We start from the raw sequence: 26,825 nt of genomic DNA, 5'->3' as shown, positions 1-26,825 counted from the left end.
TATTTTATAAAATATTTTGAGACATGAAGTGAGCCACAAATTACCCCATGCTAGTAATCTTTTTATGCAACTTTACTACCATTGGTGCGAAGAGGAATAATGGGTTTACATGTTCTAAACTCTGAAGAAAATAGGAGACTGGGGACTCCAACAAATAACAATATAAATTGGTATATGGAAACATGTGTTGATGAGCTTGCTAAAAGATTGGCAGTGACAATGCTACTGTATACAGCATTACTGGTAGTAGTTTTCCAGTGGGTTTGAAAAGTTGTTCCTTTTGTTTGTAGAATTACTTTTTGGAGATTTTTTTTTTCCCTCAGGCACAGTATGCAAATAGATAGCTAACGGCTTTGTGTAAAGCTTATTCATTATTCACTGTTATGTACAAATACATGTCTTCAATAAAATCAATTAATCTTTCAATTAGCACAGCCTAAACAGGGGTGGAAAAAAAAAATTACCTTAGCTTCAGTTAATTTCCTTTGTCTGCAGTGTGATTATTCCTGTGCATCAGTCAGTAACTGAAATCTGAAAGAGCTGAGATCTCATCTCTTATGGGTAACAAATAAGGTGAACTGGATGTCTGGAGGAAGAAAATTCCAAGTTACTGTAAGGATTTCCTTAACCCTCCCATAAATAAAGTGTAGGAATGTGCACCACTCCTTCAATCATAATAAATAGCATAACACCTTTCCTTGAATAATTCTGCTTTCTCCAAATAATTCCTGTTTACAAATGCTCCTGTTTCAATGCAAAAATGCAACTGAAAAATTGATCTCCAGTCTCTCTTGACTCTGTGTAAAATGTGAGTTCTTGGAAGGTTTCCATGGTTTTGATCCTGTGTTTCTTTTATTGCTTTCAGGTGCAGTTTTGTGATGAGTCCTGTAATTTCAAATCCTAAGTACCAAAATGTATTTTTTTACTTGGTTCTGTTGATGGGTTTTTATAGGTAAATATGCTATGCGAGATCTGGTTAATCGACTTCCAGGAGGCAATGGTCCAAGCATACTGTCTGATGAGACTGTAGCAGCAATCTGCTGTGCTTTGCATGAGGTCACTAGTAAAAACATGGAAAATGCCAAAGCCCTTGCTGATACTGGAGGAATAGAAAAGCTGGTGAACATAACGAAGGGAAGAGGTGACAGGCAAGTAGGCAACCAACTTCATACCTAAACTGTTTCTCTGTTCTCTTTAAAATGCTTAGGAATGCAGGAAATATTTTTGAGTTAAAAAAAAAAAAAAAAAAGGATCTGATCTGAGTGGCTAACAAAGCCTGAGTCACACTGAGGAAGAAGCGGCAGCTGGTGCCACCACTCTCTTGTGGTGTATCCTCTGTCTAAAGCTTTTGGAGGCTCTTACTGTGCACGCAGTAATCACAGTAATATGGCCTATTCAGGTTAAATTGTATTAAAAAAAAATTGTCCCCTCTTAAACACCTACAAGATTAATAGAATATTTAGAGCTTTTCAAAGTCAGAATATGTAAGCACCTTTGTCAGGATGTATCACAACAGCTATTAATTGTATGTAGTGTGCTCATCTGGTAGGTTGTAGGGAAGACCTAGCCCACGGAGCAGAGGACCTGGCTCTCTGCAGACTTCCTCGGTATGGCTGTGCCAACCCCAGTGCTGGGGGTTTGCTAGCCGAGCCTGGCCCTGGGCCTGATCAGGCACTGTGTTTGTTTAGCAGCAATAAAACCTTTGGAACTGGAGACCTGAGCATCAAGGAGCAGGAACACGTCACGGCTCCCGAGTGGTGCAGGGTCAGCGCTACGTCAGGCTCACAGACCCCCCAGCTCTGAGCAGCTTCACAGCTCTGTGCTCCTCAGCAGTACTGCTAACGCAGCCACAGCAGCAGGACTCCTGCATAAGCCAGGATATCACAGAGCTTCTTTCCAGGGACAGCAGAAAGCTGACCATAGTCAGCCCCGGGTACTATTCCCAGTGTTTGATCAGATGACAAAAGAGAAAAAAAAGGATCACTTCCCAGAGGAGTTAGTCAATGTGAATTAAAAATAGCACATTTTTAACAAAGTCTTTGTCTCAAAAGGAACTGGGCTATGTTTTGAGTATCCACAATTTATAATACTTCATATGCTCAAGGGACACAGACTCATTTCAGCTGCAGGTGCGAATGCAGTGATCCCTGCTATGACTTCATCAGTCTGGAGACAATGTGTAAAGTTGCTTCTGCACTTATATTTATGACGCAACAAGGTACACCAAACAAATCTAAAATCTTGTGAACATATTAAGTGTGTCTACTCATCGATTAACACTATCATCTGCAGTTTTTTTCAGTCTTTTCGTTCAATAACTGTGTTTGGATGAATCTCCACAGTGACAGAAAAAGGCATATGTTTAACACAGATGGCATTTAATGTCAAATCACTGCTTCAGTACCACTACCAGCTCACTACCATGTCTCTTTAAAAAGATGGCATGATTTTATTTTTAATAATAGCTACAGCAGTTTTCCTAGCCTTGATTTTGTGAGTGGAAACATGTTTTCCCAACCAATAAAATTTTTCAGTAGTGCAACAAAGAAATGAGAAAGTAGCCTCACTATGAGGATGTCTGGAGACTTTTAATACCAGCTCTCTTTTATTTGTTTATTCTTTTTAACAGATAGGAAATTTGTAGAATGATTTAAAGTATGTAGTCTCAGTTTTTATGAAAAGCGCGAAATAGAATGTTTCTTTTCATGATTTTTAATTCTTTCAGACAATGACAGTAGCTATTTCAACCCTTCCATCTGTATTCCTCACGAGTGACCTGAAGAGAAAATTTCTAGGCTGGAGAGGGAAATGACTGTCATGCTTAATCAGGTTCTGTACCAGCTTTTTGGTGAGGCTGCTGCCACAGCCGTGCTCACACTGTGGCAATGCAGGCATGCATTGTGGAGACCTGGAGAGATGACCTGACTCGCTTCACAGCATCAAAGCTTAGGCTATTATGTAGCTCAGGAAGTGGAATTTTTCTTTGTATGTGGAATTTTAAAGTTCTTTTAAGTGGAATTAAGTTGCTTTCTAATAACATAATATTCTTTCCTTCCTTAGATCATCTCTGAAAGTTGTCAAGGCAGCTGCCCAGGTACTGAATACATTATGGCAATATCGAGATCTCCGTAGCATTTATAAAAAGGTAAGTTATGAGATTAGTCTACACTGGAAAACAGCTCTACAAAAACTCCTAATTTAATGAAAAGCAATTTATTTGGATGCTTTTTTCTTTTTGCCACTCCACAGGATGGATGGAATCAAAGTCATTTTATTACACCAGTATCAACACTAGAGCGAGAGAGATTCAAATCACATCCTTCTTTATCGACAACAAATCAACAGATGTCACCTGTCATACAGTCAGGTCAGTCAAGAAATGTGAAGAGATTTACTGAAGGGGTACGTGGTGTCCCATTTTCGAAACTCAAATAGCCTCTCAGTTTACTGTTAATTCTATCTAAAACACAGAGGTCTCTCTTCTGTATTTAAACGTAAATATATCACGTACTCTGAATGTTACCTTAGCTGTTACTGTTGGCAGGTTTCAGATTCCACAGGATTTGTGGATGTCTCCACATCAGCATTTTAGTTTGGATAAGGAGTGCTTTGAAGCAAATCTCCCCACTTACTCCTCAATGCAAATCAAACTGCAGTCTCAGAATTTGTGAACTGTATTCCTTTTGGCTGAAACCAAATCAGACGGTGTGCTTCCAGACCACTAATACCCTCCAGCTGCTAATGGGCATTCAGCTCACGGGCCCAGGTTAGACTTGGTGTTAAGTAAAATCCTCAGAGTACACACCTGGATGTTGTTACCAACTATTTCCCTCTGCTCAGCCCCTCCTGTGCTGTATGATGTGGTACTGTAGGTGTAGGCTGACAGAACATGGGTTCTTGATAGCATAGAAAGCAACAGACCAATAGCGAGGAACTGACAAATATAAAAATCTTACTTTTCTGACTCTTTCTCTTTTATTTCTCACCTTTGTTCCTTTATCATCCTCAGTGATAGGATTTAGATCTTCATGAGGGGGCTGATACAAAACCTACTTGAAACCTTGTATATTGTTCTCACTTGACATCTTATTTTATCCTATTTACTCTTCTATTTTTATATGAATAGATCTCTGTTAATACCGAGAAATATCTACCATGACTGCTAAAATAAGCAACCAGTTCCTACAATACTTCCTGTTTGATTTCTTCTTTACATAACAGTAACAACCCTTACACATTCTTTCATGATATGGTTGACTTGAAAAACAGTAACTCAACCAGGGGTTTCTTTTCTTATGAGAAGTATACCTGTAGTGTCTTGAGAAGGGAAAGAAAGTGTGTCTTTCGTGCCGAGTTCCCCTCAACCACCATAGTACAGTGTACAGGGCTGATTCCTTTGTCCAGTGCGACACAACAGCGGGCTGCATTTGCCAATTCTGGAGGACTTTGTTCATAACTGTGTTCCGTGTTCGGTTTTCTCCCAGCCCTTCGGCATTCCAAAAGAATGTCCTGACAAAGTATCTTTGTTGCTCTCAAACCACAGGATGCTGAAGGCATTTTTTACTTTTACACCTGGCTGACAGGTTTCACATACTGGCATCAAAACACCACCCTGAATTCACAGACTGTTTCAGCTACGTATCTACTGCCAGAGGCAAAAATATCTTCTCAAAATAAGCAATGGCAAGGAAGCAAATACAGCTTAGGCTCAGGGAACTGACCAGGTTCTACCAAAGTGTAAAAGGATATTCCAGTACCTACTGTCAAATTCTTATCTCAGTGCTTGCTACCCTAAGATACGCTAGCAGAACAACTGCGTTACTCCAGTTCTCTGAACTACAAGTAGGAAGTAAGATGGGCAGCTCTAACATAATATTCCAAGGCTGTTGTACTTCAAAAAACACTTAGTAAAAAAATCGTAATAGGAAACGTCTGCTTTTCTGTTCCAGAGCATGAACAAGCTTGAACTAGTAAGGTGGAAGTTTGGTGCAAAGAACGTGTCCACAGAGGGTACTGTGGCAGCAGCCCCGCCGGTTACAGCCTGCACAGTAGATGCATGGTAGAACAGCTACACTTGGCCTCTAACAGTTGTTCTTGTCTCAGTCACCCAATAATTAACACACACTTTATGTTGACCCGTGTCAGAATTTTAATGACACCCCCAAATTTAGCTTTTTTAGTCAGGATAATATCAGTAATTAATCTATCCATAATAACACAGAATTTTGACATCTGATGTAGTGGACAGCTAACGGAAGAAGATATTCTTCATTATTATTTTGAAGCCAAATTTCTAGAAGGTATTTTTAAGTATTTTTCTCCTGTGTTACTGGAGTCTTTCTAAGCCAACAAAACCTGAGTGGTCTGTAAAACAGGGAAGATTTAGCAGAACAAACTTTTTACAACTACAGTAGAGATTCAGCTGTTCACTGTAAGAATATAAAGTCATTCTTTCTTTGTTATGATCTTACAATGGTTGTCAGCCAGCTGGAGCACAAAATGTCCAAGATACACTTCTGCATGCTAATCAAAGAACAGTAACACAAGTGTGTACACGGATCACTTCAGCCAGGCAGACTGTAAGTTTTTCTGTCCTGTCCCAAGTGATAGGATGGACTTAAAGATTCCATTTAAGTATAACTTACGTAAAATCATAAAAGTTAGTATGAGTATCATCTTCTAAATGCAAACAAATTATGTCATACGCAGACTGAAATGGGTACAGTCTTTCATGTCAGTTGGTAGCATTATAGAGCAGTAACTCACCAGTAAACCATAAAATGATAATCTGGTGGTACTTTGTTGATAGCTTTTGTCATTGGGGTTCTTCATCCAGGCATAACAATGTGCTGGTTTTGTCCCTTACCCACGTCTCTCGTTTGTTAATCCGTGAAGACGGAAGGGATGAGGAGAGAATAAAGGTGTTAGGTATGGGAAAGACTTCTGTTGTATGTATACTGATCATCTTTCTTTTTTCATCAGTTGGCAGCACGTCCTCATCACCGGCTTTATTAGGAATTAGAGAACCCCGTTCTGAATATGATAGAACGCAACCTTCTATGCAGTATTATAATAACCAAGGTGATGTCATTACCCATAAAGACATATATACTGGTAAGAGACCAGTTAGGTGAACTTTTAACTGGAATAAATAAATTTTCTGTATATGAGTTTATACTATCATAATATGGACAGTTGCATCAGCAGGCTTGTTACTACTTAATCTTGTTTTCCATTTTTATTCTTTACATTAATTGCACATGAAACAGAGCAGGTGTCGCATCTGTCTCTGCTGTTTTCTTTAACACTGCATGCATTACCAGAATACGAGAAGATCTGTTTATATACTGGGAGGCGAGAGGTGTTTGGAATTTGTATTTAAAATCCTATTACAGAAAATTGTTTTATTATGCACATTATAAATATTATTATAATGTGTTATAAATAATAATGTGTAGGTGTATACTGTAATAATATATTATTATTACATTATAGCAATATTTCATCTTTTCTCTGATTTCCCTTCTCCTCCTTAGTATTTGACAGTGACAAAACAATAGAGATGACAGTGAATAAAGAGAAGGAAATTCCTTGTTTTAAAGATTATTAGTCTGTAAAGCAAAAAAAACAGCAACACGAGAAAGCCTCTTGCTTTCAGTTTAACCAGTACTGCTGAGGGACAAAATTTGCCTGTATTGTATTATTATATGATAGTATTAGTAGATACTAAAATCTGCAGACTTAATTGTTTGGGTGCTATATAATTTCTTTTAGGTAAAATAGAAGCAAATAGACTTACAGGTGAAAGATTAAGGCTGAAGTTTATGCCATAAACTATTTTCTCACAGGTTCCAGCAAACCTTCACCAATTTACATCAGTTCCTATTCCTCACCAGCAAGAGAACAAAACTAGACGACTACAGGTGACTCCAAAATTTTATTCTGAAATGACACTGATAACAAGACTCAGCATATAGTGTTTAATGAAACTTAAGGGAGTTTGTGTATACTTTGTAATATTAGAGTGTTGTTTTATAGAGTGTATGTCTAGCATAGTTAATTTTTTAGTGGGCATGAGGGTACTTAAACTGAGAATTGCTTATGTACTTATAATACCATTGTGTATTCTTTTTATACTCGCCTATTTTAGCGTGTTGTTCTTATGGTGGGATCTGAGACCACTTTTCTGACTTTTTTCTTTTTTGGTGGGTATGGTCAGGTTCTGTACGTTCTGCTTATGCTCTAAAAGGACTACTTTGGGAGAGTTAGTAGCTTCCCAGTGAATGTAGGAGGGTACGTGCAGGCAGGCTTAGGGGCTTTTCCTCCATTTAGTTTCATTTAAAAATTAGACACATTTCATGGTGGTTTGAAACCTATGTTACTATCATCACTGGTAGAGCTGCAATTAACTTTTTAGGGAAAGCTTCTGTATAATGTGTGTAAGTTTGAGAAGCCTGTATCTTCTCTGCTAATTATATTCTGAAAGTTTATGTTTCTATCATTTGTCAACAGCATCAGCAATTGTACTACAGTCAAGAAGATACGAACAGAAAGAACTATGATGCGTACAGGTTATACTTGCAGTCCCCACACAGCTATGAAGACCCATATTTTGATGACCGAGTTCACTTTCCTGCTACTTCAGATTACACAACACAATATGGACTGAAATCAACCACAAATTATGTAGACTTTTATTCCACCAGACGATCTTCTTATAGAGCAGAACAGTACCCAGGTTCACCTGACTCCTGGGTGTAGCATCAAAGAGAAAAAACAACAGTGTATTTTTCATCTTGCTTGAGAAGAAATGGAATGGCCTCATTTGTTGTTTTGGTTATGAAATGTGAAAGTGAAATGAAAGAAGGAACAAGGAAGATTTTTTTTTTTTATTATTTTTATTATTTTTTGAGTGAGGAATTGTCAGGAAGAAAAACTGGAAGGGATATTTTTTTGCTCTGTTTAGACGTTAGGTATAGTTACTTGTAGCTCCTGTAGTCTGGTGAGGGTGTGGGCGACGTGATGAAAGGTTTGAGAATTGAGTAAAATGAATTTGGAAAGTGTGTAGGTCAGAGCAAATTAAAGCTGATTTTTTTTTTATTATGTGAATAAAAGTCATGTTCTGATAGTTTGTACAGAAAAAATAAAATGGATGCCCTTGTTTTATTGCTATTACTAAATGTCAGGATTGTACGCTATTACGTCTTGTAAATTTCTTTCGTTGGTGTAAATATGGAAATGCCACATTGGTTCAAAGTGCCATCCATTTGTAATGCAGTGTGTCATTTGAAAAGGAACTTGAAACATCATGCACAAAAAAAATCCAAGAAAATGTTATAAATTTTAAAAGAAAAAAACCTTTTAAATATTAGTAGTGTAATTTTGAAGCACAAAGTCCAGTCCAGTATATCTACACCTATCCCATTCCCTGCCTCTTTCATAAGAAACTTCACTGCCATTTTCTATGCACATGGAGTAACAATAAATATGGAAGTCTCATCCATGGAAACGTTCCCTGTTCATTTTTTTTGTTTTGTTTTATTTTCTGTGTTTGATACTGGGAAACAAATACCACGAATATGAAGTCTAATTGCATGTTTTTAAACAGGTTAAATATATCAAAACATCTGGGCCATTCTCCCAGCTTGCTTCAGTGCCTATATTCTGAATTTGTCAGGCTGGCAGACCAAAGTGTGAATTTATGCACTTTCCTCCCATTATTCCTTAGACTAGTATTTTTACTTTTGATACAGGCAACCCAAGGTATTTCAGAACTCTATCCCATTTTCTTCCCATCACTCCTCTACTCCTCCCTTGTCTCTCCCCCAAAAAATCAGGATGATCTTCCTTTCATAGAAGTTAAAAGTCTCCGTTTTGACTACATTCTGCTTGGACTTATTTACAATATCTTTTATTATTTTAAGTAACTAAGTCACATACTTTCCTCATGCTGTAGAGTTTGTTAACTTTATATTGTCTGTCATAATAATTATTGTTGTTATTATTATTATATTGTTATTATTATTCCCCATCATCGCACTTTTCTTCAGTTTTTAGTGTTTCCAAATATCCCGACTGCATCAGTGAAATGAGAAGGTAAGCAGAACTGCTCCAAGTTTAGATTATAGGGCAAATTCACTTTTCCTTAATTGGCTGGGCTACTTCAGCCCCCTGACTGTAATAGGGAAAGGAAAGGAAGGGGTAGACAGCACAGTAAAAGTGGTGAGTCGGGTCTTAACGCCGGTACACAGGCACGCGATGCCCAACGGCAGCAGCTCGACGGGTGTTTCCGAGGGCCAGTATTGTGCAGATGGTGCCTTCACCTTCCTAGAAGACTTTATTTTGTCTTTTAAGATAGAAACGATATTCCATTTACTTGAGTTTGTTTTAACAAGAATTTTGCCACTGATCTTACATCATTGTACATGACTGAAGGTAGGTAGAACAAGCTTTGGTACGTAGACTCATGCAGATTAATGTTGATTATCTGGTGTGCCTATAACCTACAAATGGTGGTAACCTCTCTAAGCCAAATGTACTTATTTGGCATTTCATTGTCCCGGGAAGATTTAAATTCACTTCAGGTAACAAAGTAATAGGTTGAAATGGTCATAGTCTGTTGTTATTTGCTGCTTTGAATCTGCTAATAACTCCAAAAAAGAGGGAAGTAGTCATTTCAACAAAGCAGCTGTATGATGGAATGATTTTCCTTCTCATCCAAGGCAGTTTCATCAAGAGCAAAGCCAGCAAGGTAAGGGACAGCACTCCCAATTTGGATCTTTGTTTTCTTTTGTTGGTCTCATTTATTTATGTGTTTTTACACATTATGTCTTGGTGCTATACTGATTAAAATTATCTGTACGGTATATTTGTTGGTTAATTTCCCTTTACTTGTAGTTTCAGTCTGAATGTGTGGAAGTGGGGAAGAAATAGGGCACAATTTCATTTCATTGTTCGCTTTCATAGTGCAGTCTGGCTTTTGGGCCTGTTTCAAAATGTCAGGAGCATAAATTTAAAGCTGAATGCTTTTAAAATGTGTTGTATTCACAGTTTTGTATTCAGATTGATAATCCATTGAGAAAGATAAAAAATGTTAACTTTTCAAAAAACTGTCCTTAGGATAAGTTGATTGCTAATTTGGAAGTCAAACAGTAATAGTGCCCTGAGAAATTCGCTACTTTGTTTCCACCTTTCTAATAATTGCAAATACAATAAAAGAGGAATTAAACTTCAACAGCAAGGGGTTAAATATGATTCAGATTAGAACAGATTGAGAAGGTGCACAGGGAGACTCAACAGCGGACTTGTACATGTCCTTCAGTGCAAATAACTCCCACAGAGGATGACTGAAAGTAGCACTGACCTCAGTGAAACACTCACCAAAGGCCAGAGAGCAATGGGAAACAAGTGTTTATCATGTGTCCGTGATTCTCTACCTTGTAAAAAGCCTAAATACAATATACTTAAAAAGGAGCTGAAACCTAGCTGAATTAGGATTGTTATTTAAATAGGCTCAAAAGAATCCTGGCCCCTATAAAGCTGCTGTTTTGGGGGTTTTTTGTTTTTTGTTTTTTTTTTTTTTTGTGGTCTTTACAACTGCCTGAAGAAGTGTCCGTAATGAACAAGTGAGGCAATGAATGTCATACATGAATGTTCAGAACTCTCACCAGTCTGACCTGAAATTCTGGTGATTTGATATGGTTACATCTAAGAAGTCTCTATGAAAGGATAGATGAGAAATTTTTTTCAGGACAGCATTTGTGAGATGATTCTTTGACTTCCTTTAGTTGTCTGAAGAGTATGCCTGAATTGTAGTCTGCATGTACCTTTCCTCAGATACTGTACCTAATGTTTTTAACCACCATCCACTTCATTTGTTCAGCTAGTGATTTAGGCTAGTCACCAGATCACTTAAGCCCAAACTGTCTGTCACTACGTCAGGCTGAGTTCCCTGTAACTGAAGTTAAATATAAGTGCTGCAGACTTGTACTGCCTTACAAAATTAAAAAAAAACAAAAACAAAAACAAAAACAAAAACAAAAAACCAAAACCAGTTCAAGTGGAGAAATTGCTATGCATCCCATAAAATAGAAAGAGCAACAAAATTATTTAGGTACTTAAAATCCACAGTTGTCACACTGTGTCATGTAGCCTGTAACACTTAACAGATTAGGAATTAAAAAGTGGTTAGGTTAACTACTAAAATTACACAGAAGAAAAATCCTGTGAATGGGTATTCAGAAGCTTTTACATTGTAATGTGATCTCTATTACAGAATCATCCATGAGGGGAAAAAAGGTAAGTTAAATAGTTTATAAGATGACCCACCGTAAGCTAGACAAAGGTACTGTACCTTTTGAAATCCATGTAAATTGCTGACAAAAATAGGGTTATTTTTTTCTGTGCCTTTTTTTCAGAAACAAGTCTCCAGCTGATATGTGACTCTTATGCAATAGCCCCTAACACTGTACATTGCTACATATAGAAATAACAGTTCTTCAGAAAGAAACCATGGACTGTATTAATTTTCTACCATCTGATGTTTTTTTCACTTAATTTCCATCTGATGGCAGCTCATGTTTATGTAAAGTCAATGAGATATCACTGAGGTAGTAACTTGTCATGATAATGGTGATAGGAATAACAATAGCATTTATAAACTATGAAAACAAATACTGAGTTGATTTTTTTTATTGCCAATTTCTGTAACTAAATTTTAAGCCTGATAAAGCAACTCTTCTGATATATCTGATACTTGTATCTCTTCTCAAAACCTTAGTTAGCTTGGAGTAAGTCTAATATGATGCAGTCGTATTAGGTCCATGTAACTAAATGAGAAATTTTAGGTGATTCTTATAGCTTGAAAATTTGTTTCCAAAGATGAGCCAAAGATCTCTGAAGAATACCCTTGACTTCTAGTTTGACATATTTACTTTTATTTTTTAATAAATCAAAGTCTAGGGAGATACAACAGGCTCAGAAGAATACACAACTCTGAATGAGGCAATCTTTGAAGCAAAGCATAAAAGCTTGGTGTCAAGAAAAGAATAAGACAAGTTGGCAAGAACTCAGATAGCAAATGGTGAGGAACCATCTGAATAAGAAAAAAAAACTATTCCTAATTTAAAGGATTACCAAAAAATTGACAGCAAGACTACAGACGTACATACTCCTAAGAAGCCTGTTTCGATTAGAATGCTTATTTCTCTCTTAAACAAGACTTCTGGGCCTAAGCAGGAAATACGTGTTGCAGCTGTACTGCTGACTACCAAATAAGAAAGGCAAAGAGTGATTTAGCAAGGTTGAGGAAGGTCCTTAAGACTGCAAATTCAATAAATGCAGTAATAATAGGAAATTTCAATTACCTCCATGTCAACTGGCAAAATGCCACATTATGGTGCAATGCCCAAATTAATTTTTTACACACCAAAACCGACAGCCACGTGGGGGAAAAGCGACCTCTCCCCCGCCAAAAAAATGGAATTTCTCCATCAAAGGATAAGTAACTCTTGACTTGCTCTTAAGCACCCAGATCCTGCTCCAAAATGATGAAATTGAAATGGCACAAACAGTGACTACAGTGTATCAGAACTAGTGCTCAGAAACTGTCCTTTTATTTATTTTTTTTTTTTTAAACAAGGCTAAGGAAAAGCCAGATAGCTATTAATATGATGTTTAAATTCAAAATGGTGATTACATAAAAACTGAAAGTTTGTAAAAAAATATTTTAAAAGCACTATAGAAGGGATGTTTGTGAACTGAAGGAATCCTTGCCTCAGAATAATACAATAATATGGATATTAAAGTGTCATGTGCACTGAAAAATTACTAGGTGAAACTTTCTTGTATTTATTAATACAGTCACTGAAGGTAGTGAGAGTTTAATACAACTGTCTTATCCTATTCCCTGGCCAAGTCCAACAGGTCACTGTCAGAGCAAAGTGCTCAGGTCTTTTGTCCAGACAAAGGCGCATTTCTTCCCCAGCCAACATGTAGCTGCTACCAAAAAAGACAGCAGCAAGCAGCGACCAAGCATTTTTCACATATTCTTCAGACTGGTCCACAGGACACACTTCCTTCATCTGTGCTTGTGTAATCATTCAGGGAACATAAAACACATAGCAATGCAACTCATCCCTTCAACTATATAAAAACAAACAAACAAACAAACAAACAAACAAACAAAAACAAAACAAAAAAAAAAACAAACAAACAAAAAAAAAACCAAAACAAAACATTTAGCAGAGTTCTAAAAAAACCACTGAGGATATGGAAAGGTCTTAAAGTACCTGTCTATAGAGGGCACTGTTGAGAACATGGTCTGATTTATGCTGCATGCTTGCATGGGGAGCATGATTGTAGTTAGGCTTTATTGATTATGACTATTAACAAGCTCATTAGTGAAGTTCTGAACTATTCTTTCTGTTACCATTATGTGTCAGCAGCTCATCTGTGTTACCAAGGCTCACTAGGGAGAAGGAAAAAAAAGGGACCACAGCTGTTTTTTTAATTTCTTGCATTGTGCTTGTCCAAAGTGGCTTAGTGCAAATGACCACGACTGTCTCTATTATATATTCTTCCTGGATTGTTACACTAGATCCCAACATGTACTGCTTTAATTCTATAGCTTAAATATTTCATCTGTCCACATGCTACTATATTACATTTTAATAATACATTAAAATAGGCCTCTGAAGTCTGCTTGTCTCTTCAAGAGCTTTGTGCATTCTGTCATTAACCTTTAGGAGTGAAGATGGTAAAGAGGACAAACGAGTTTCTTAGTGCCTAGGCTAATGGGCTAAAGTAGAAAGCAGAGGGGAATGCTTAAAAACATTAAGAGAAGGAGAAACAAGTATTTTGAGATTCTTACTGAGATTTATTTTTTATGTAAACCAAGTTAAGTTCAGAGTTATTTACCAGAGTAATTATTGAAATTCCCAGTACATAGTGGCCATTATGATGATAAGTACCTGAAACATTCATGTAAATCTCTTTCTCATTTTCTTGCTTTATTTCGATTGTTACTATTTGCAAAACTGTTTGTTTGCTTTTCAGAAAACATCAGAACAGCAATCATGTTTATCATCTTTATGAAAGAACGGAACATAAATACAAGCAAAGTATCTCTGTAGAAGAAGGTCAGTCTAGTTCCTGAGGCAGGTGTGTTTTACACACTTTATGGGGGTATATTTACATTAATGCATGTTTCTCCTCTATTTATTTTAGTTTTAAGATAATATATTTTTTAATGTTTGTCCTCTGATTAATAAATAGAACAGGGATGGTTTTCAACACAGGTATATCAAGTGAAATATGAACTGCCAGGCCTGACCACATGAAAAATATCTCCTGTGGGACAAGGTCAAATTAAGGGAAAAAAACTGAGCTGAATCTACTGGTTTTGTACTGTTGGATATAAAAAAGACTGTCAAAACTTGTATTTCAGGGTTGGATTTTTACAGCAAAGTAGTCTGTGTGTTCTGAATATCTTGACAGATACAATTAATGGTCTCTTCTTAAGATGACAAGAAAATACACAGCAGTGATTATATGTTTTAAGCTAAGCTAAAATTTGACCATGCCCTTCCCCGCAGGAGCTGAAATGTTATGTTATAGGAGGTGGTTAGCACAGCACAATCTGGTAAGTATGTACGTTCACTAACTCAGTGTGGCAGTTAAGATCTAAGGAGGTAGAAGAGGCCATGTCTAGTCCACAGTTTGAGCAGTATATGGCAGAACAAAAGGTGAGTTCTTTTGAACTGCATGGAAAATGTGCCTGTTTTTTCCACGGGTGGAAAAAGCTCTAAGAACTTGCTCATCCCCACAGTGGTTGCAAATAGCATCAAATACAGATTTCTGCTTCTACATAAGGACCAGCAAATACCTCATTTTCAAGTTGATATATACAATATCTCCTCCTCTTTCTAATATTTAGAGTACTATCCATTTCAGAATAACAGCTAAACTAGTGTTTAGAGACTACTGCATTTACATAGCTCTCTTTCCATTGGAACCAGTCCATTCGACTCATTTTTGAGCAACAATTGCAGGCTTCAAATCAAGGCTGATTCATCCAAAATGCGTATTTTTATTTAAAAAGGCCCTTTCTAAACACAGGCAGTGAAAAAAAAGACTATACAAACACATACAGGTTACTGCTTTTCCCATTTCTGTTTTCTCCTAGAGATGGAATCACCTCTTGCCAGGGAGTCAGGCTTTTTAATATCAGCACCTTGGCCTGTGAGACCAAGACATTCCTCATCAATCTGGAACCATACGTTCTTGATATCCCATTTGTTGATCATCTTCCTGTCCCACATTTTCCTTACACCTGTGCTTATAAATTCCTAATATGTCCCACTTAAAAAACCAAAAAACCAATAAAAAACAAAAACCCACACCACCAAAAAAAACCAACAACCAAACTCAAAGCCCCACCACATCTTGGCAAATAACTGTGCCACATTTACTCATAAGAACTATCCCAAACAAGATAGTTATAGCAACACAACCATAAGCTTTGGCTGGCTAAACCTGCTCACCTATGGCAAGATTTGTTCAGCTAAACTTGTCACACACGTGGCAATAGCTTTTAGTATCAAGAAGCCACTCTGAAAGCTGTGTTTCTGCAAATCTCTTCGCAAACACCCCTCCTGTTACTGTTTTGAATGGGAAGCCTGACAGGAAATATGTCATTACAACTGTCATCACGTTGTTGAAGCCAGCAGAGGAGACTGCCCAAAGACAATTCACAGGGGATATGCTGCCTTCCATCTTGCCAAGAAATGTGTAAGTATGGCAACTGGACCACAGAAAGGGAGACCTGAAAAGGCTGACTTTTGTCAGTTTAGACCTACAGCAAAAGGTCTGATGCCTGTTAGACCAACTTTTTCAGAGGAATGGGTTACAGAGGCCTCAGGCCCTGCTGTGAGTACTAAGCAACATTCACTACCGATCACAACCATTTTCTATGAAGCACATAACAGCTAAAACATGCCTTCAACACAATGTGAATGCAATACATCTGACTGTAAATTATTCCTTTTTTTTTTTTTTTTTTTTTTCTATCACATTCTCATGAGAAGATGTGTCTGCTTTCTATTGGGTGGTCACTGGGGAAGAGGTCTTGAGTAAACACAGCCATGAACTTGCAGGACATTCTGATCTGAAGTATGCTGCTGGCTGTATTCTCTGAGCAACCCACCATTAGCTTAGGCTCTGAATACTGCCAGAGTCTGGATACAAAACTCAAGTTCTTAAAAGATAAGTGCTTCTAATCAAGACAGATTTGAAATAAATGGTCAGTCACCGAGTCTGGCAAATGTAAGACGGGAAAACATCCAGCCATCCAACTTCTTTCCCAGCCAAGCCCTTAACATACGAAAACATGATATGAGACTGGTGTACATAAGTCACTGGTTGTAGTATGCAATTACTTCTTGTTAAGGAACAGACCTTGACGTTTTATTTCAGAGAAGCCTAAATTAGGAGCAGGGTAATGTTCAGAGCATTCTGTCAGGGGATATGAAGAAATACATCTCTCCAAACACACAACATGGGCGGGAGAAGTCACAGTCTGCAAAGGCAGGCAGAAATCAGCAGCAAGGTTCTTCATTTGCTCACAATTAGCATCAAAGTGGTATTTTGTGAGTTCCTTTATCCAAAGATATCATTACTTTATTAGAGATTCTAAATATTTTATATTTAGATGCATACAACTTACAGGGCATTCATCAGTTTAAAATGCATGTATTTTCAAAAAATGTGGAGTTTTCTTTTTGCTCATCAGGTTTTTCAGGCAATCAACAAATTTTTTGAATATTTACTTAGCTTTCTTTATGGCATTTTAATTAACAGTAGAGTTGATAATTACATCATAATTAGACATGCTAGTGTAATCATGCTAGATGTGCTATTTTCATAAAACCTAATCAGATATGCTTTAAATGTGTAACTGGAACATTCTAGCAGACTTTTAGATTAACCCCAGAAAAACAGTTCTGATTAGGTTTTGTGAACATCATGCAGGATAATCATATCCATCATCAGCTATATAGCTTTCCACACCAGACACATATTCTGAAACCATACTGCTAAAAGCAAAACAAACAAATATATAAAACTTAAGTAACACACAGACTTAAGAACACGTACCAACTACTCAACTACTGCACTGATAGTTTGCTTCATTAAGCCTCTCCTCAAATCTGTGTGGGACTGTGTCTGTGTCTCCTCAAACCTAGCATAAATTTCAGTAGAATCTCTGGAATAGATTATTTCCCAAGGTAAACATTAACTATCAAATTCTGTGTTCTCAGTTTTGAGAAGAAAACATGGAGACTTCTCTGAGACTTGTGTACTTTAACGTCAGTCTGCCATGAGCAGAAAAAAAAGCTGGAGAAGTATATTTTTTCATTCTTCCATGGCTTAGAGCACACCGAATGCTCACATTTCCCATGCAATGACTCACATCTGGACCGAGACCAAATGCAGAGTTCCATATGGATGCCTCACTTTCTGAAAATATAATGGACATAGGAAATAAGAATTTGTACTATATCAGCAAACTCGGCTAAAATACATTATTTATTCTATAAAAAGCATTGACCGATATCAGTCAGTCATATATGTAACAGTGGGGTGCCTCCTTCTGGTTTAAATTGACTTGCTACTTCTGCACTATACCCTCTGCTTAAATGCAAATTCTGCAATAGAGTTTATTAGGGTAAATAAATCTTATGCGCTGTTGATATCAAGAGCTAATATCAATTGTCTTGCTATTAAAATTAAGGTTATGAAAAGTATATTCATGATAACATACCATCCACCCTACACATACAAATGTACATCAGGTAGACAATGGACTATATATCCAAGTATCCCTCTAGAGCAGAGAATAGCAGGCTCCGCTGAATCAAATTCCCATAACACTAAATTTAAATAAATGAAGAAATAAAAGCTATGAAAGAACGTCCTACATGTTACATACTCCAACCTAACATAACTCATTTAGAATTTGTCTACATTCCAATTTGTTGGACAAAATTTGGCCTCGTTTATACTAGTCATGTTTATCCTTCAAAAGCAAAAAGGTAAAATTAAAATAACTGAAGTATAAACACTGGAAAATAAACAAGAGTCAGAAACATAATGTGCAAGACTGTGGATCTGTGCCTGAGATACAAAACACTGTTCTAATGAGAGCAAGTCAGAAGACTTACTTTGATGCAGTCTTCATGATCTGTTTCTGCTTCAGCACTGTGCTTTGCTCCACCTTGTCATCTACATGTACAACTGCCCACCACAGTGAAGAATGTGTGAGGAAGAGTTGACTTGTTTCTTGACAGAGGTCAAGACTTGACAAAGGTCAGTGGAGAACTGCAAAATGGGGGAATTACTCGTATATTCCACACAAGAGAATAATTATAGTTCATGAAAGAAGGAAAAACCATACTGGACAACAGCATTCGGTTCAGACTAACTCTCAATTTATATTGATTTCACTTATCTAATGATACTAATATATGTCCACTTTCACTCAGGAAACTAATTGTCTGGCCAGAGGAGCTTACAGAATACAAAGGAGATTTGGAAACAACAGACCGACAACACAGGTACATTGGACTGTTGTATGTGTGTCTTACACTCAATGAAGGAGTAGGAAAATGGGTTACAGTTATGTGTTGGTATCTTGTATTGCATGTCAGTCTGTCTCCTCATATGTGTAACTGGAAACACTGTAAAGACAACAACTTCTCTAAAACAGTTCATATGCATTCAATAACCCCAAAGGCTCAAGTGGCACACTGTGGGAAGTAAAGCTTTAGTTTACTTTATTGTTAAATGTGTACCTTCAGTAGTATGGAACTCAGTGGAGGCTGCAAAATCTATCCAAGAAGCTGTGTAATTACTCAGGCTGTTAATTGAGCTTTTTATTCCTAGATGTGCTCACAATAGCGAATTTAAAGGCAACTTGTGTATATCCCAGATAGGACACATATGTCCTCAGGCTGTAACATGCATTTATACAAAACTTCATACAAATTTTAGAAAACAATTAAAAAGTAGTATCATGGACAAAAAGATCAGGTTTTTATCCCTATTTCTATTGAAATGAGTCCCGCAGCGCTTTCATACAGAGATTTTTTTTTTTTTTCATTAGTTACTGAAGATAAACTGGGAAAAAGTCTGTATGCCACATGAAAGCCTTACATGTCATAGCTTATGTGTAGACTACCTGTAATTCCTACGGTAGACTTCCATCAGTTCACACAAGCTAATCACTAACACAACGGACGTTTTTGGATTCAGAGATCCATCGGTGTGTTAACAGAAGGTCTTACGAAGAACAGTGAAAACCTGCCAGTCACCAGCAGCAGTGTTACCCTAGGAAACTAAATGGCACTCACAGCTCCATCAATGCAACTATTAGGGGGAGGGTTAAGCCTACACACAGAGCAGAAAACTAAACATTTGCTCTTCCACTGTGAAATCTGTCACTGTAAATATTTTAAAATTGGCTCTTTCCCCATAGCAAAAGGATTTAGTAATTCAAAGAATGATGTTGATGATGACCTGTGCTAACATACTTTACCAATGAGAATACTATGAATCTGCACATTAAACCTTCAGTGACATGTTGGCTCATGCAAGCAAACAAGACAAGTTTCCCTTGTCCGTGGAACCTAGTGAGTTTTAAAAAAAAAAAAAAAAAAAAAAAAAGATGGAGAGAAGTTGAAAAATAAAAGTGAGGAATTAATCACATCTGTAAGAAAGTTCTTGAGGGAGATGTGAGGACAAGAAAAAGTATCAGAACAGGAATACTATATGGAGTTTTAGAAAGAGAATTCAACAGCTTCTTCAGAGATACCATCATATATAACTGCCCATTCCATTGTTGAACATGGGCATTCATACATAATATTAAGGGTTTGGATCTCTTTATAATGTTCAAAGCATTTTCTTTCTGCTCAAACCGCATGAAAAGTTGATTCAACGCCTACACATTATTTAAAGATACAGGGAGTGCCACCACAGAGTGAGGGCAGACTAGTTAACATGGACAGATGAAATTTCAGGTGTGGATCACACCCCTTCTGAACACAGGCCAGAAAAAGTACACATTAAGGCAGTGTTCACTGGGAAGGTACGCTATTAAATCACAAAAATAGAAAGTTCCTGTTTCTGTGGTTAGTCTAGGGAATAAAAGTGGTTCTAAAAGAATGTAATGGGTGTGGCAGCGGCTAATATCAAGTAAGGTCACAACAGCTGTCTGGTCTGACTGCCTGCAGGCACTCTGTGCAAAGAGCACTATCCTGCCACAGGAAGAAACAAAGTTCAACTTTTTTTTTTGTCTTGCCAAGAGAGATTGATAGTGCTGTAAAAAGCAAAGCAGGCATTCCCTTTGGGAGACTACAGCGGTAGTGTTTCCACAGACATCCAAAGGGCTGAATCAGCTTGTCAGGGCCAGCTGGTTCACACACCTTAGCCATGCAGCTGAGCCATCCAAGTCCTAGAGCAGGCCAATAATCTCAGGCACCATATCTCCTTACTACTTCAAGGCACCCTAAATATTAGTAAATATCTTTACACATACCATTATTTTATAGTAAATATCACCTTGTAGTCTGTTCTACTTTGTATGAATTACATGTAAAAGAGTAGCACAAGCAACAGGATATTTAATGGGGTAGTTTCCAGCTAGTTCTTAAAGTCATATGTGGGTTCATTTTTCTTGACTAGGAATAGTGTGAAATGAATTATCTACCTGTCCATCAGCACAAAGTAATCACACACTATGAGAAGAGATTGATCTTCCCTACAACTAAATACAAAAGATCTCCAGCTCATTACAAAAGGCTTATAACCAGGTCAGTGCATTGTAGCACAGTTCATTTGACTACATCCTAAAATTATTCAAATAGTTAAGTGAATCCAGAATCTGCCAGTGCGTCCCTAGAATGGCCAGAGAGATAAAGGAAATAGATCATCATATCACATGAAATGGTGAATTATTACTGTTGACAATCTCCTCTCTGCCCCAAAATCAATCCCTGTATAGAAATTCTTTATAAGGGAATAAAATACACATTCCTTCAGTTTGGCTATAAATTCCCCAGCAGTCCTATTAACCCAGATCCTATTTAAAGCTGGCACTCATCCAGAGATGATACTATGTTGTTTTAGAAGATGATTTATCTAATTTAAAATATTGCACACAATTATAAACTCATATCATGAAACAGGGATAAGGCCATTCTTCAATTGTCAAAAAGGCGTTTAGTTTGAAATCATCTAGCTTGCTGATATTGTCAAACATGCAAATATTGGAAGCTAAGAAAAAAAAAAAAAAATTTATAGGTATGTTAAACCCTGCTTATACCAGATTTACTAAGGGCTACAAAGGAAATTCTGTTATAACCTTACTCCTTTCACCTGACTGTAACTCTCTGCAATATCCATCCTGTTCAACTGTTTACCAGTTACAAATTTTGACAATGAAGCTTGTAAAAAAGACTAAGCAAACCCACTCTCAGCTGTTACTTTAAACTTTTCCCATACAACACAAGTAAACTTCTAAGTCCGCTTGTTTAAACAAGGTTGAAAATGACCCATATTTGAAACCAAACCTGAAACCTAAGAATATAGTCTTCAACTGAGCCTACTGTCTTAACAAATTGCACAAAAAAGCAAGTCACTCTGAAAATGCTCACTAGGTGTTTCCATCTATTTTTTGCAAATCTTGCTGCCATGCAATTTTTTTTTGCCGCAGTGATTACTTTCCACTAATCTAAATGGTTTTAGAATAATGTGCTAGATATAGTAGCAGTTAACAAGTTAGACCAAACAGGCTTTATGGTCTTATGGCACAGAAGGTGTTGTGCAAGTAGCACTATCCTGCTATAGTGCTAGAGGGATAAGCTGTCTGACTGTAAACTATAGGGCTATAGGACAAACTGTCCCTATGGCAGCTAACCTGCTGTGGGGACAAACATACTCTTCAAATAGCATGAAACTGTCCTAGTGATGCACAGGGGTATAAATTGTGTAGTTGACAAAGCCTGTGTGTTAAAAGGAGGTATGAAGATCTGGGAAAGCTCATTTCAGCTTGCCAGCCCTGTTGGGCCTACAAATGCTAAAATCCTCTGCTTCGTGACCACCACCTAGTGGCAGTTAATCTATACAGTTACATTCATGAGAATATGAAATACTTTTGTTTCCCTGTCAATACAGTACAGAAAAATCACCCCCTGCACTTTCATGTAAATATGCAACATGTAAACAAGACCACAAGGACGTGCTTTGCCAAGACTTCTATTTCCACAGTCTGCAACACATTATTTATGTAGCATAGTATGTATTACTACCCTGTATATGCTGATCCTGTTCTGTAGTTTGATGGGGGGAAGAGAGTAATCCTTGTGTCTCTCTTTCCTCCTCATTTTCTTATGAGTGATTAGCATCTCACAAGACAGGACTAACCCACTCTGCCTGCACAACACTGCCTTTGAAAAAACTGACTGGGCAGCAACTAGAGAGGAGACTTGCAGTTTACTTACCCTCAACCTTGACCCATACACTTAAATAAGGAAAGACTGTAATCTAGCTCGCAAGATGAATCTCCCCATAACTATCATAACAACTCAAACAGAAGAAAAATGAGTATACTAAAACTAAGCCTGATAATTCAATTTTAGCACCTTTGTATAATTTTTATGACACTCTGCAAACACTATCAATTATAACATTTTCCTCTTGTTTAACTTTCATTTGTATTCCTCTATGTAAATACAAAACTTACATTTTAGCTCCGTGCTACTACAGTGCTACTCCAATCTGCCATAGGTGATAACCAGCCAAATAAGAGCATTGTCTCTCCCTCCATTTTCCAGCTTACTGATACGCTTCCAAGGAGTATCCTGTAATCATTACTGTTATGGAAATCTGATACTCCAAGGGCAATTACTGGAGAATTTGAATCAGTTTCTATCCACTATGAAAAAGATTCATTTCTTGTTTACAACTGGGTCCAGTAGAAAGTTATGTCTGGTAAAGAATTGCCATTTAATTGCTGAATATCACGTGCCCTCTAGCGGCTAGTCACTAATACAAAATGTTGCTTTTGTGTACTTGTTCCGAAAAATAGGTATGATGACAAGTAATTTGCAGCTGGCTAGCTCCAAGGAGTTCAGTGGCACATGACATGTAAAACCTTCAAGACACTAACAAATATTTTGCTTTCCTTCACTTCCCACCATTAATCTCTTTTCTGAGGGTGAGGGTCCAAAGCCATGATCAACGTCAACAAAATACAGTGAAATCTCATGTTTAACATTTGAGGAAACAGTGTTGCTCTTATGATATAACAGAAATAGTGAAATTTGTGTAAGGGCTTCCATGCAGCTCAGTGTGTTGCCATTTAACTTTTAGAATTGATTCACTTAATCCACTGCCCAGTAATATTTTGTTTTTAACAGGGACACTTAGGTAGATAAAACACATGAAGATAAAGGTCTTCTTTCTAGTCATTCTGTCAAAAAAGTTTGAGTCTATAACAAAAAATTAGCCAGTCAGGCATATCTTCCCCTTAACAATATTACCCTTTACCTTCCAGCACGATCACACAGTGCCTGGACATTTCTTCTTCTCCTGTACTCTGTGAAACAACTGGCATCCAGATCAGAACCAGGACTTGAACTTCTCAGGTTTCCTAGAAGAAACAGGTAAGTTTTATAGATGTGAAGCCAGACTTCCTACAGATTTTGTCAGATGCGTAATATATGCATTAGTGAATAATTACATCAATTTAAAAATCCCTGAACATATGGTTGCCTTCACTAATCGGTCTTCTCCATGCTTTAGATATTTAGCAATAGTGTTCTTTGCAACATTATTAACTTTATGCTCAACTACTATAAACAGATATTTAAGCTACGTGTCCATTTTGTGTTATTTTACTTACACCTAGGTAATGTAATCCATAAATCCACTCAACCAGGCACACACAGACTGCAATTCATCACAATCCACTGAAAGTGAACAAATGAATGAGGGCACCACTGTGAACCCCTCTGCATTGTGAGCACCCACTCTGCCTCCAAGAGACGTTGGTACCATGCATGACACAGGACATATTTTTAATGTTTTCAAGTATTTAGCAGGTTCTTCAAAATGGAAGGGAGGATCATTTTGATAACTGACATAGAACAAAGTAAAGCTTGTGTTAATATGTAACGAATGGAAAACTTAAAATTTTCAAGATGATATGTCAAGGCTTTAATATGGATGGTAAAAAAATAATTTTTAATTGCCTTTGTTGTGCAAAACATTGATGTTTATGTTAAACTCATGGGTTCTTTCTTAAAAAAGTATGTGACTATCAACATTTCACTTCTGTCTCAAGCAAGTATTAATGACTGAAGAGGGTAAGATTTACCTCGCTAAATCAAGTTCTACAGTTTTGATTGAATTAAAAAATTACCACATAGTTCTTAAAAGTTCTATCTGTAGCCTACTGCTAAAACAATTGTATAAAACTGCTGGGGGAAAGTGACTTTTTAAAGTCTCCTATCATCTCTGTAAAGCTTCTGTATTTCACTATGGCTTCCCACAACAAATAAGGATTAACTGTAGAGATAAAGTTTTCCTCAAATATTTGTGCATCTCCAGATCAGTGGAACAAAAAGTTTTCAAGCCTTCTCTAGAGAGCAAAAATGTGTAAATTAGAAGCTTTTGCCCAGACTTTGGTCATAGAAACCTAGTAGACAAACGCACAGTTATGTGTATTCACACAACAGTATGGAGGTTGTTCACAACTATTACAACATTAGACACCAGTCTTAAAATTTGGACCACAGATCCATAGTTGAACTTCATACTGACAGTTAAAGCCAAGTTCTGCTGCAGTACCACGTAAAAACTCCAAGGGAAAAAAAAAATATTAGCTTTTGTCCCAGAAGAAAATGATTTCTTCATTCAGGATACAAAGTCATACCCAAATATACAGCAACTTCATTTTTTACATTGGATGTAGTTAACAGGTGCAGCAAAATAACATACATATGAAATACATACTATCACTAAGATAGCAAAAAACAAGATGCAGTAATATGATACCTGGTACTATAAATGAAATTTTCCTTCTGTACCACTTACGTCAGCATTCACTCCGTTGACTAAAATAGACTTTTCCTTGACCTGTGTATGCACGAGAGGATGTTTCCATGGAATATACAGCCAGTAACCGACTGGTTTTGGTTCTGAGGGGACATGAGGTCCAAATGAGACATCCTGTGGCACTGAGACTCTGCCAAGGTCTGAACTCCTACTAAAGCCTTTCCCTCAACTGAGGTTCTAGCAGCTGAGGTACTTCTCTACCCAGAAATTGATTTTCCCTAAATTAGAGCACAGAACTACACCTGCAATCTCTAGCCCTCTGTCAGATGTGGCCAACACCCCGGGGGATCAAAAGTTCTCCGTCCCAGGAAGTAGTACATCAAAACACATGAGCTGAACGCATAACCTTGGATTCTGTAGGAAACCCAGGGGGGGGAAAAAAAGTAACAAAACAACAAATCAACAGAAGCCATGATAAAATTCCAAACCCAACAATTAAAAACTTGAGACACATACAACTGAGGAACATTCTAAGTGAAATACCACAGAAGGTAAAATAAGCTGAAGGGAACTTAGAGTCTACAGCAGTAATTTTAAAAGTCTGTGATGAACAACCATGACAAAAAAAAAAAAAAAAAAAAATAGAGGGGGCTACCTGGATGAGGGCTGACTAAGGTGATTGAGGTTTCCACCGGAGTGCGATGGGACAGCAGCCAAGCTATTAGTAACCCCTCATGAGGCCAATTTTCTTCCTTTAGCTACTCCCTCCCTCCTTTTCGCCCGACTCGCACGATGGCCTCAAGCCGCAGCGGCGCAGCCCGCGCTGTTCCGGCGCTGCCTCCTCACCCCGGAGTTGCGGGGGGCTCGGCGCCGTGCCCGCCTGCTGGCGCAGAACGCGCGGTTAGTCGCGACAGCCTCCGCTCCCGTCACGACCCGCTCCCCCGCCGCGGTGCTCCGAGCGCCTTCCCGCCTCGCCGCCGGGTCCCGCCCCACGCCGCCGCCCCTCACCACACGCCACCGCCCCTCACCACACGCCGCCGCCCCCCGCCTCTCACCGGCGCCGCCCCTACCCGCACGAGGGCGCTGCCGCGTGCGTGCCGCGGCCCCCTCAGCCCGCCATGGCGCGGAGGAGGCGCGTCTCGCCGTTGCCCGCCGCAGGTAGGGACCGGGGCCGGGGCCGGGGCCGGGCCGGGGCCGGGCTCCCTGCGCGGGGCGGCGGTGGGAGAGACGCTGCTGATCGGCTCCGCTCGGCTCGGCGCTCCCCGGGCCGCGGGCGGCTGGCGGGTCTGCTCTGTGAGGGGGTGCCGGAGCCGGCCGCCCTCGGCCATGGCGGCTCGTGCTGCCCGCGGAACGGCCGGGACGGGCCGCGCTGCCGCACCGGCGGGCTGCGGACCTGCCCCGCCCCGCCCCGCCCCGGCTGAGGGGCTGCCGGCCCCGGAGGGCACCGGGCGGCCCGGCCCTTCCCTCCCGCCGGCGCCGTCGGGCCCGCGGAGCGGCTCCGAGTTCACCTCTGCCTCTGAGCACAGGCCGGCGGTGGTACCCTGGCCACTGCCTCACGTCGTGGGGGATTCGTAGCGTTGTAATACTTAGTATTTAAATGCATGCCTCGGTTTGTTGGAGAACGCGTCAATGCACACGGTAATCGGCTCCTGCGCTTTCCTGTTCGTTAATTGTGTGGCGCTGGTGTCTCCAAACAGGGAGGTAGCGCT

The 26,825-nt window shown here is 38.6% G+C and overlaps 1 protein-coding gene and 1 long non-coding RNA gene across 2 annotated transcripts in view; one reads left to right on the top strand and one right to left on the bottom strand.

Annotated features, from left to right (window-relative positions):
• Positions 1-8,509, top strand: part of PKP4 (plakophilin 4) — a 75,349-nt gene extending 66,840 nt beyond the window's left edge. The window contains 7 exon segments of the mRNA XM_042783718.1: positions 953-1,148; positions 3,061-3,145; positions 3,250-3,367; positions 5,983-6,114; positions 6,849-6,910; positions 6,912-6,923; positions 7,513-8,509. Coding sequence (XP_042639652.1) covers positions 953-1,148; positions 3,061-3,145; positions 3,250-3,367; positions 5,983-6,114; positions 6,849-6,910; positions 6,912-6,923; positions 7,513-7,761 — 854 coding nt within the window. The 3' untranslated portion in view covers positions 7,762-8,509.
• Positions 471-26,054, bottom strand: LOC122152428. The gene is made up of 3 exons (XR_006164505.1): positions 25,772-26,054; positions 23,608-23,710; positions 471-586 (listed from the first exon to the last, which is right to left on the bottom strand). It is a non-coding gene; the product is annotated as an uncharacterized LOC122152428 (long non-coding RNA).
• Between the last annotated feature and the right edge of the window lie 771 nt (positions 26,055-26,825).

The sequence above is a fragment of the Tyto alba genome, unplaced genomic scaffold, assembly GCF_018691265.1.
Source record: "Tyto alba isolate M040663 unplaced genomic scaffold, T.alba_DEE_v4.0 Super-Scaffold_7, whole genome shotgun sequence".
Taxonomy (NCBI): domain Eukaryota; kingdom Metazoa; phylum Chordata; class Aves; order Strigiformes; family Tytonidae; genus Tyto; species Tyto alba.
Note: the sequence above shows the minus strand (reverse complement) of the source record. Positions and strands in the feature narration are given on the sequence as shown.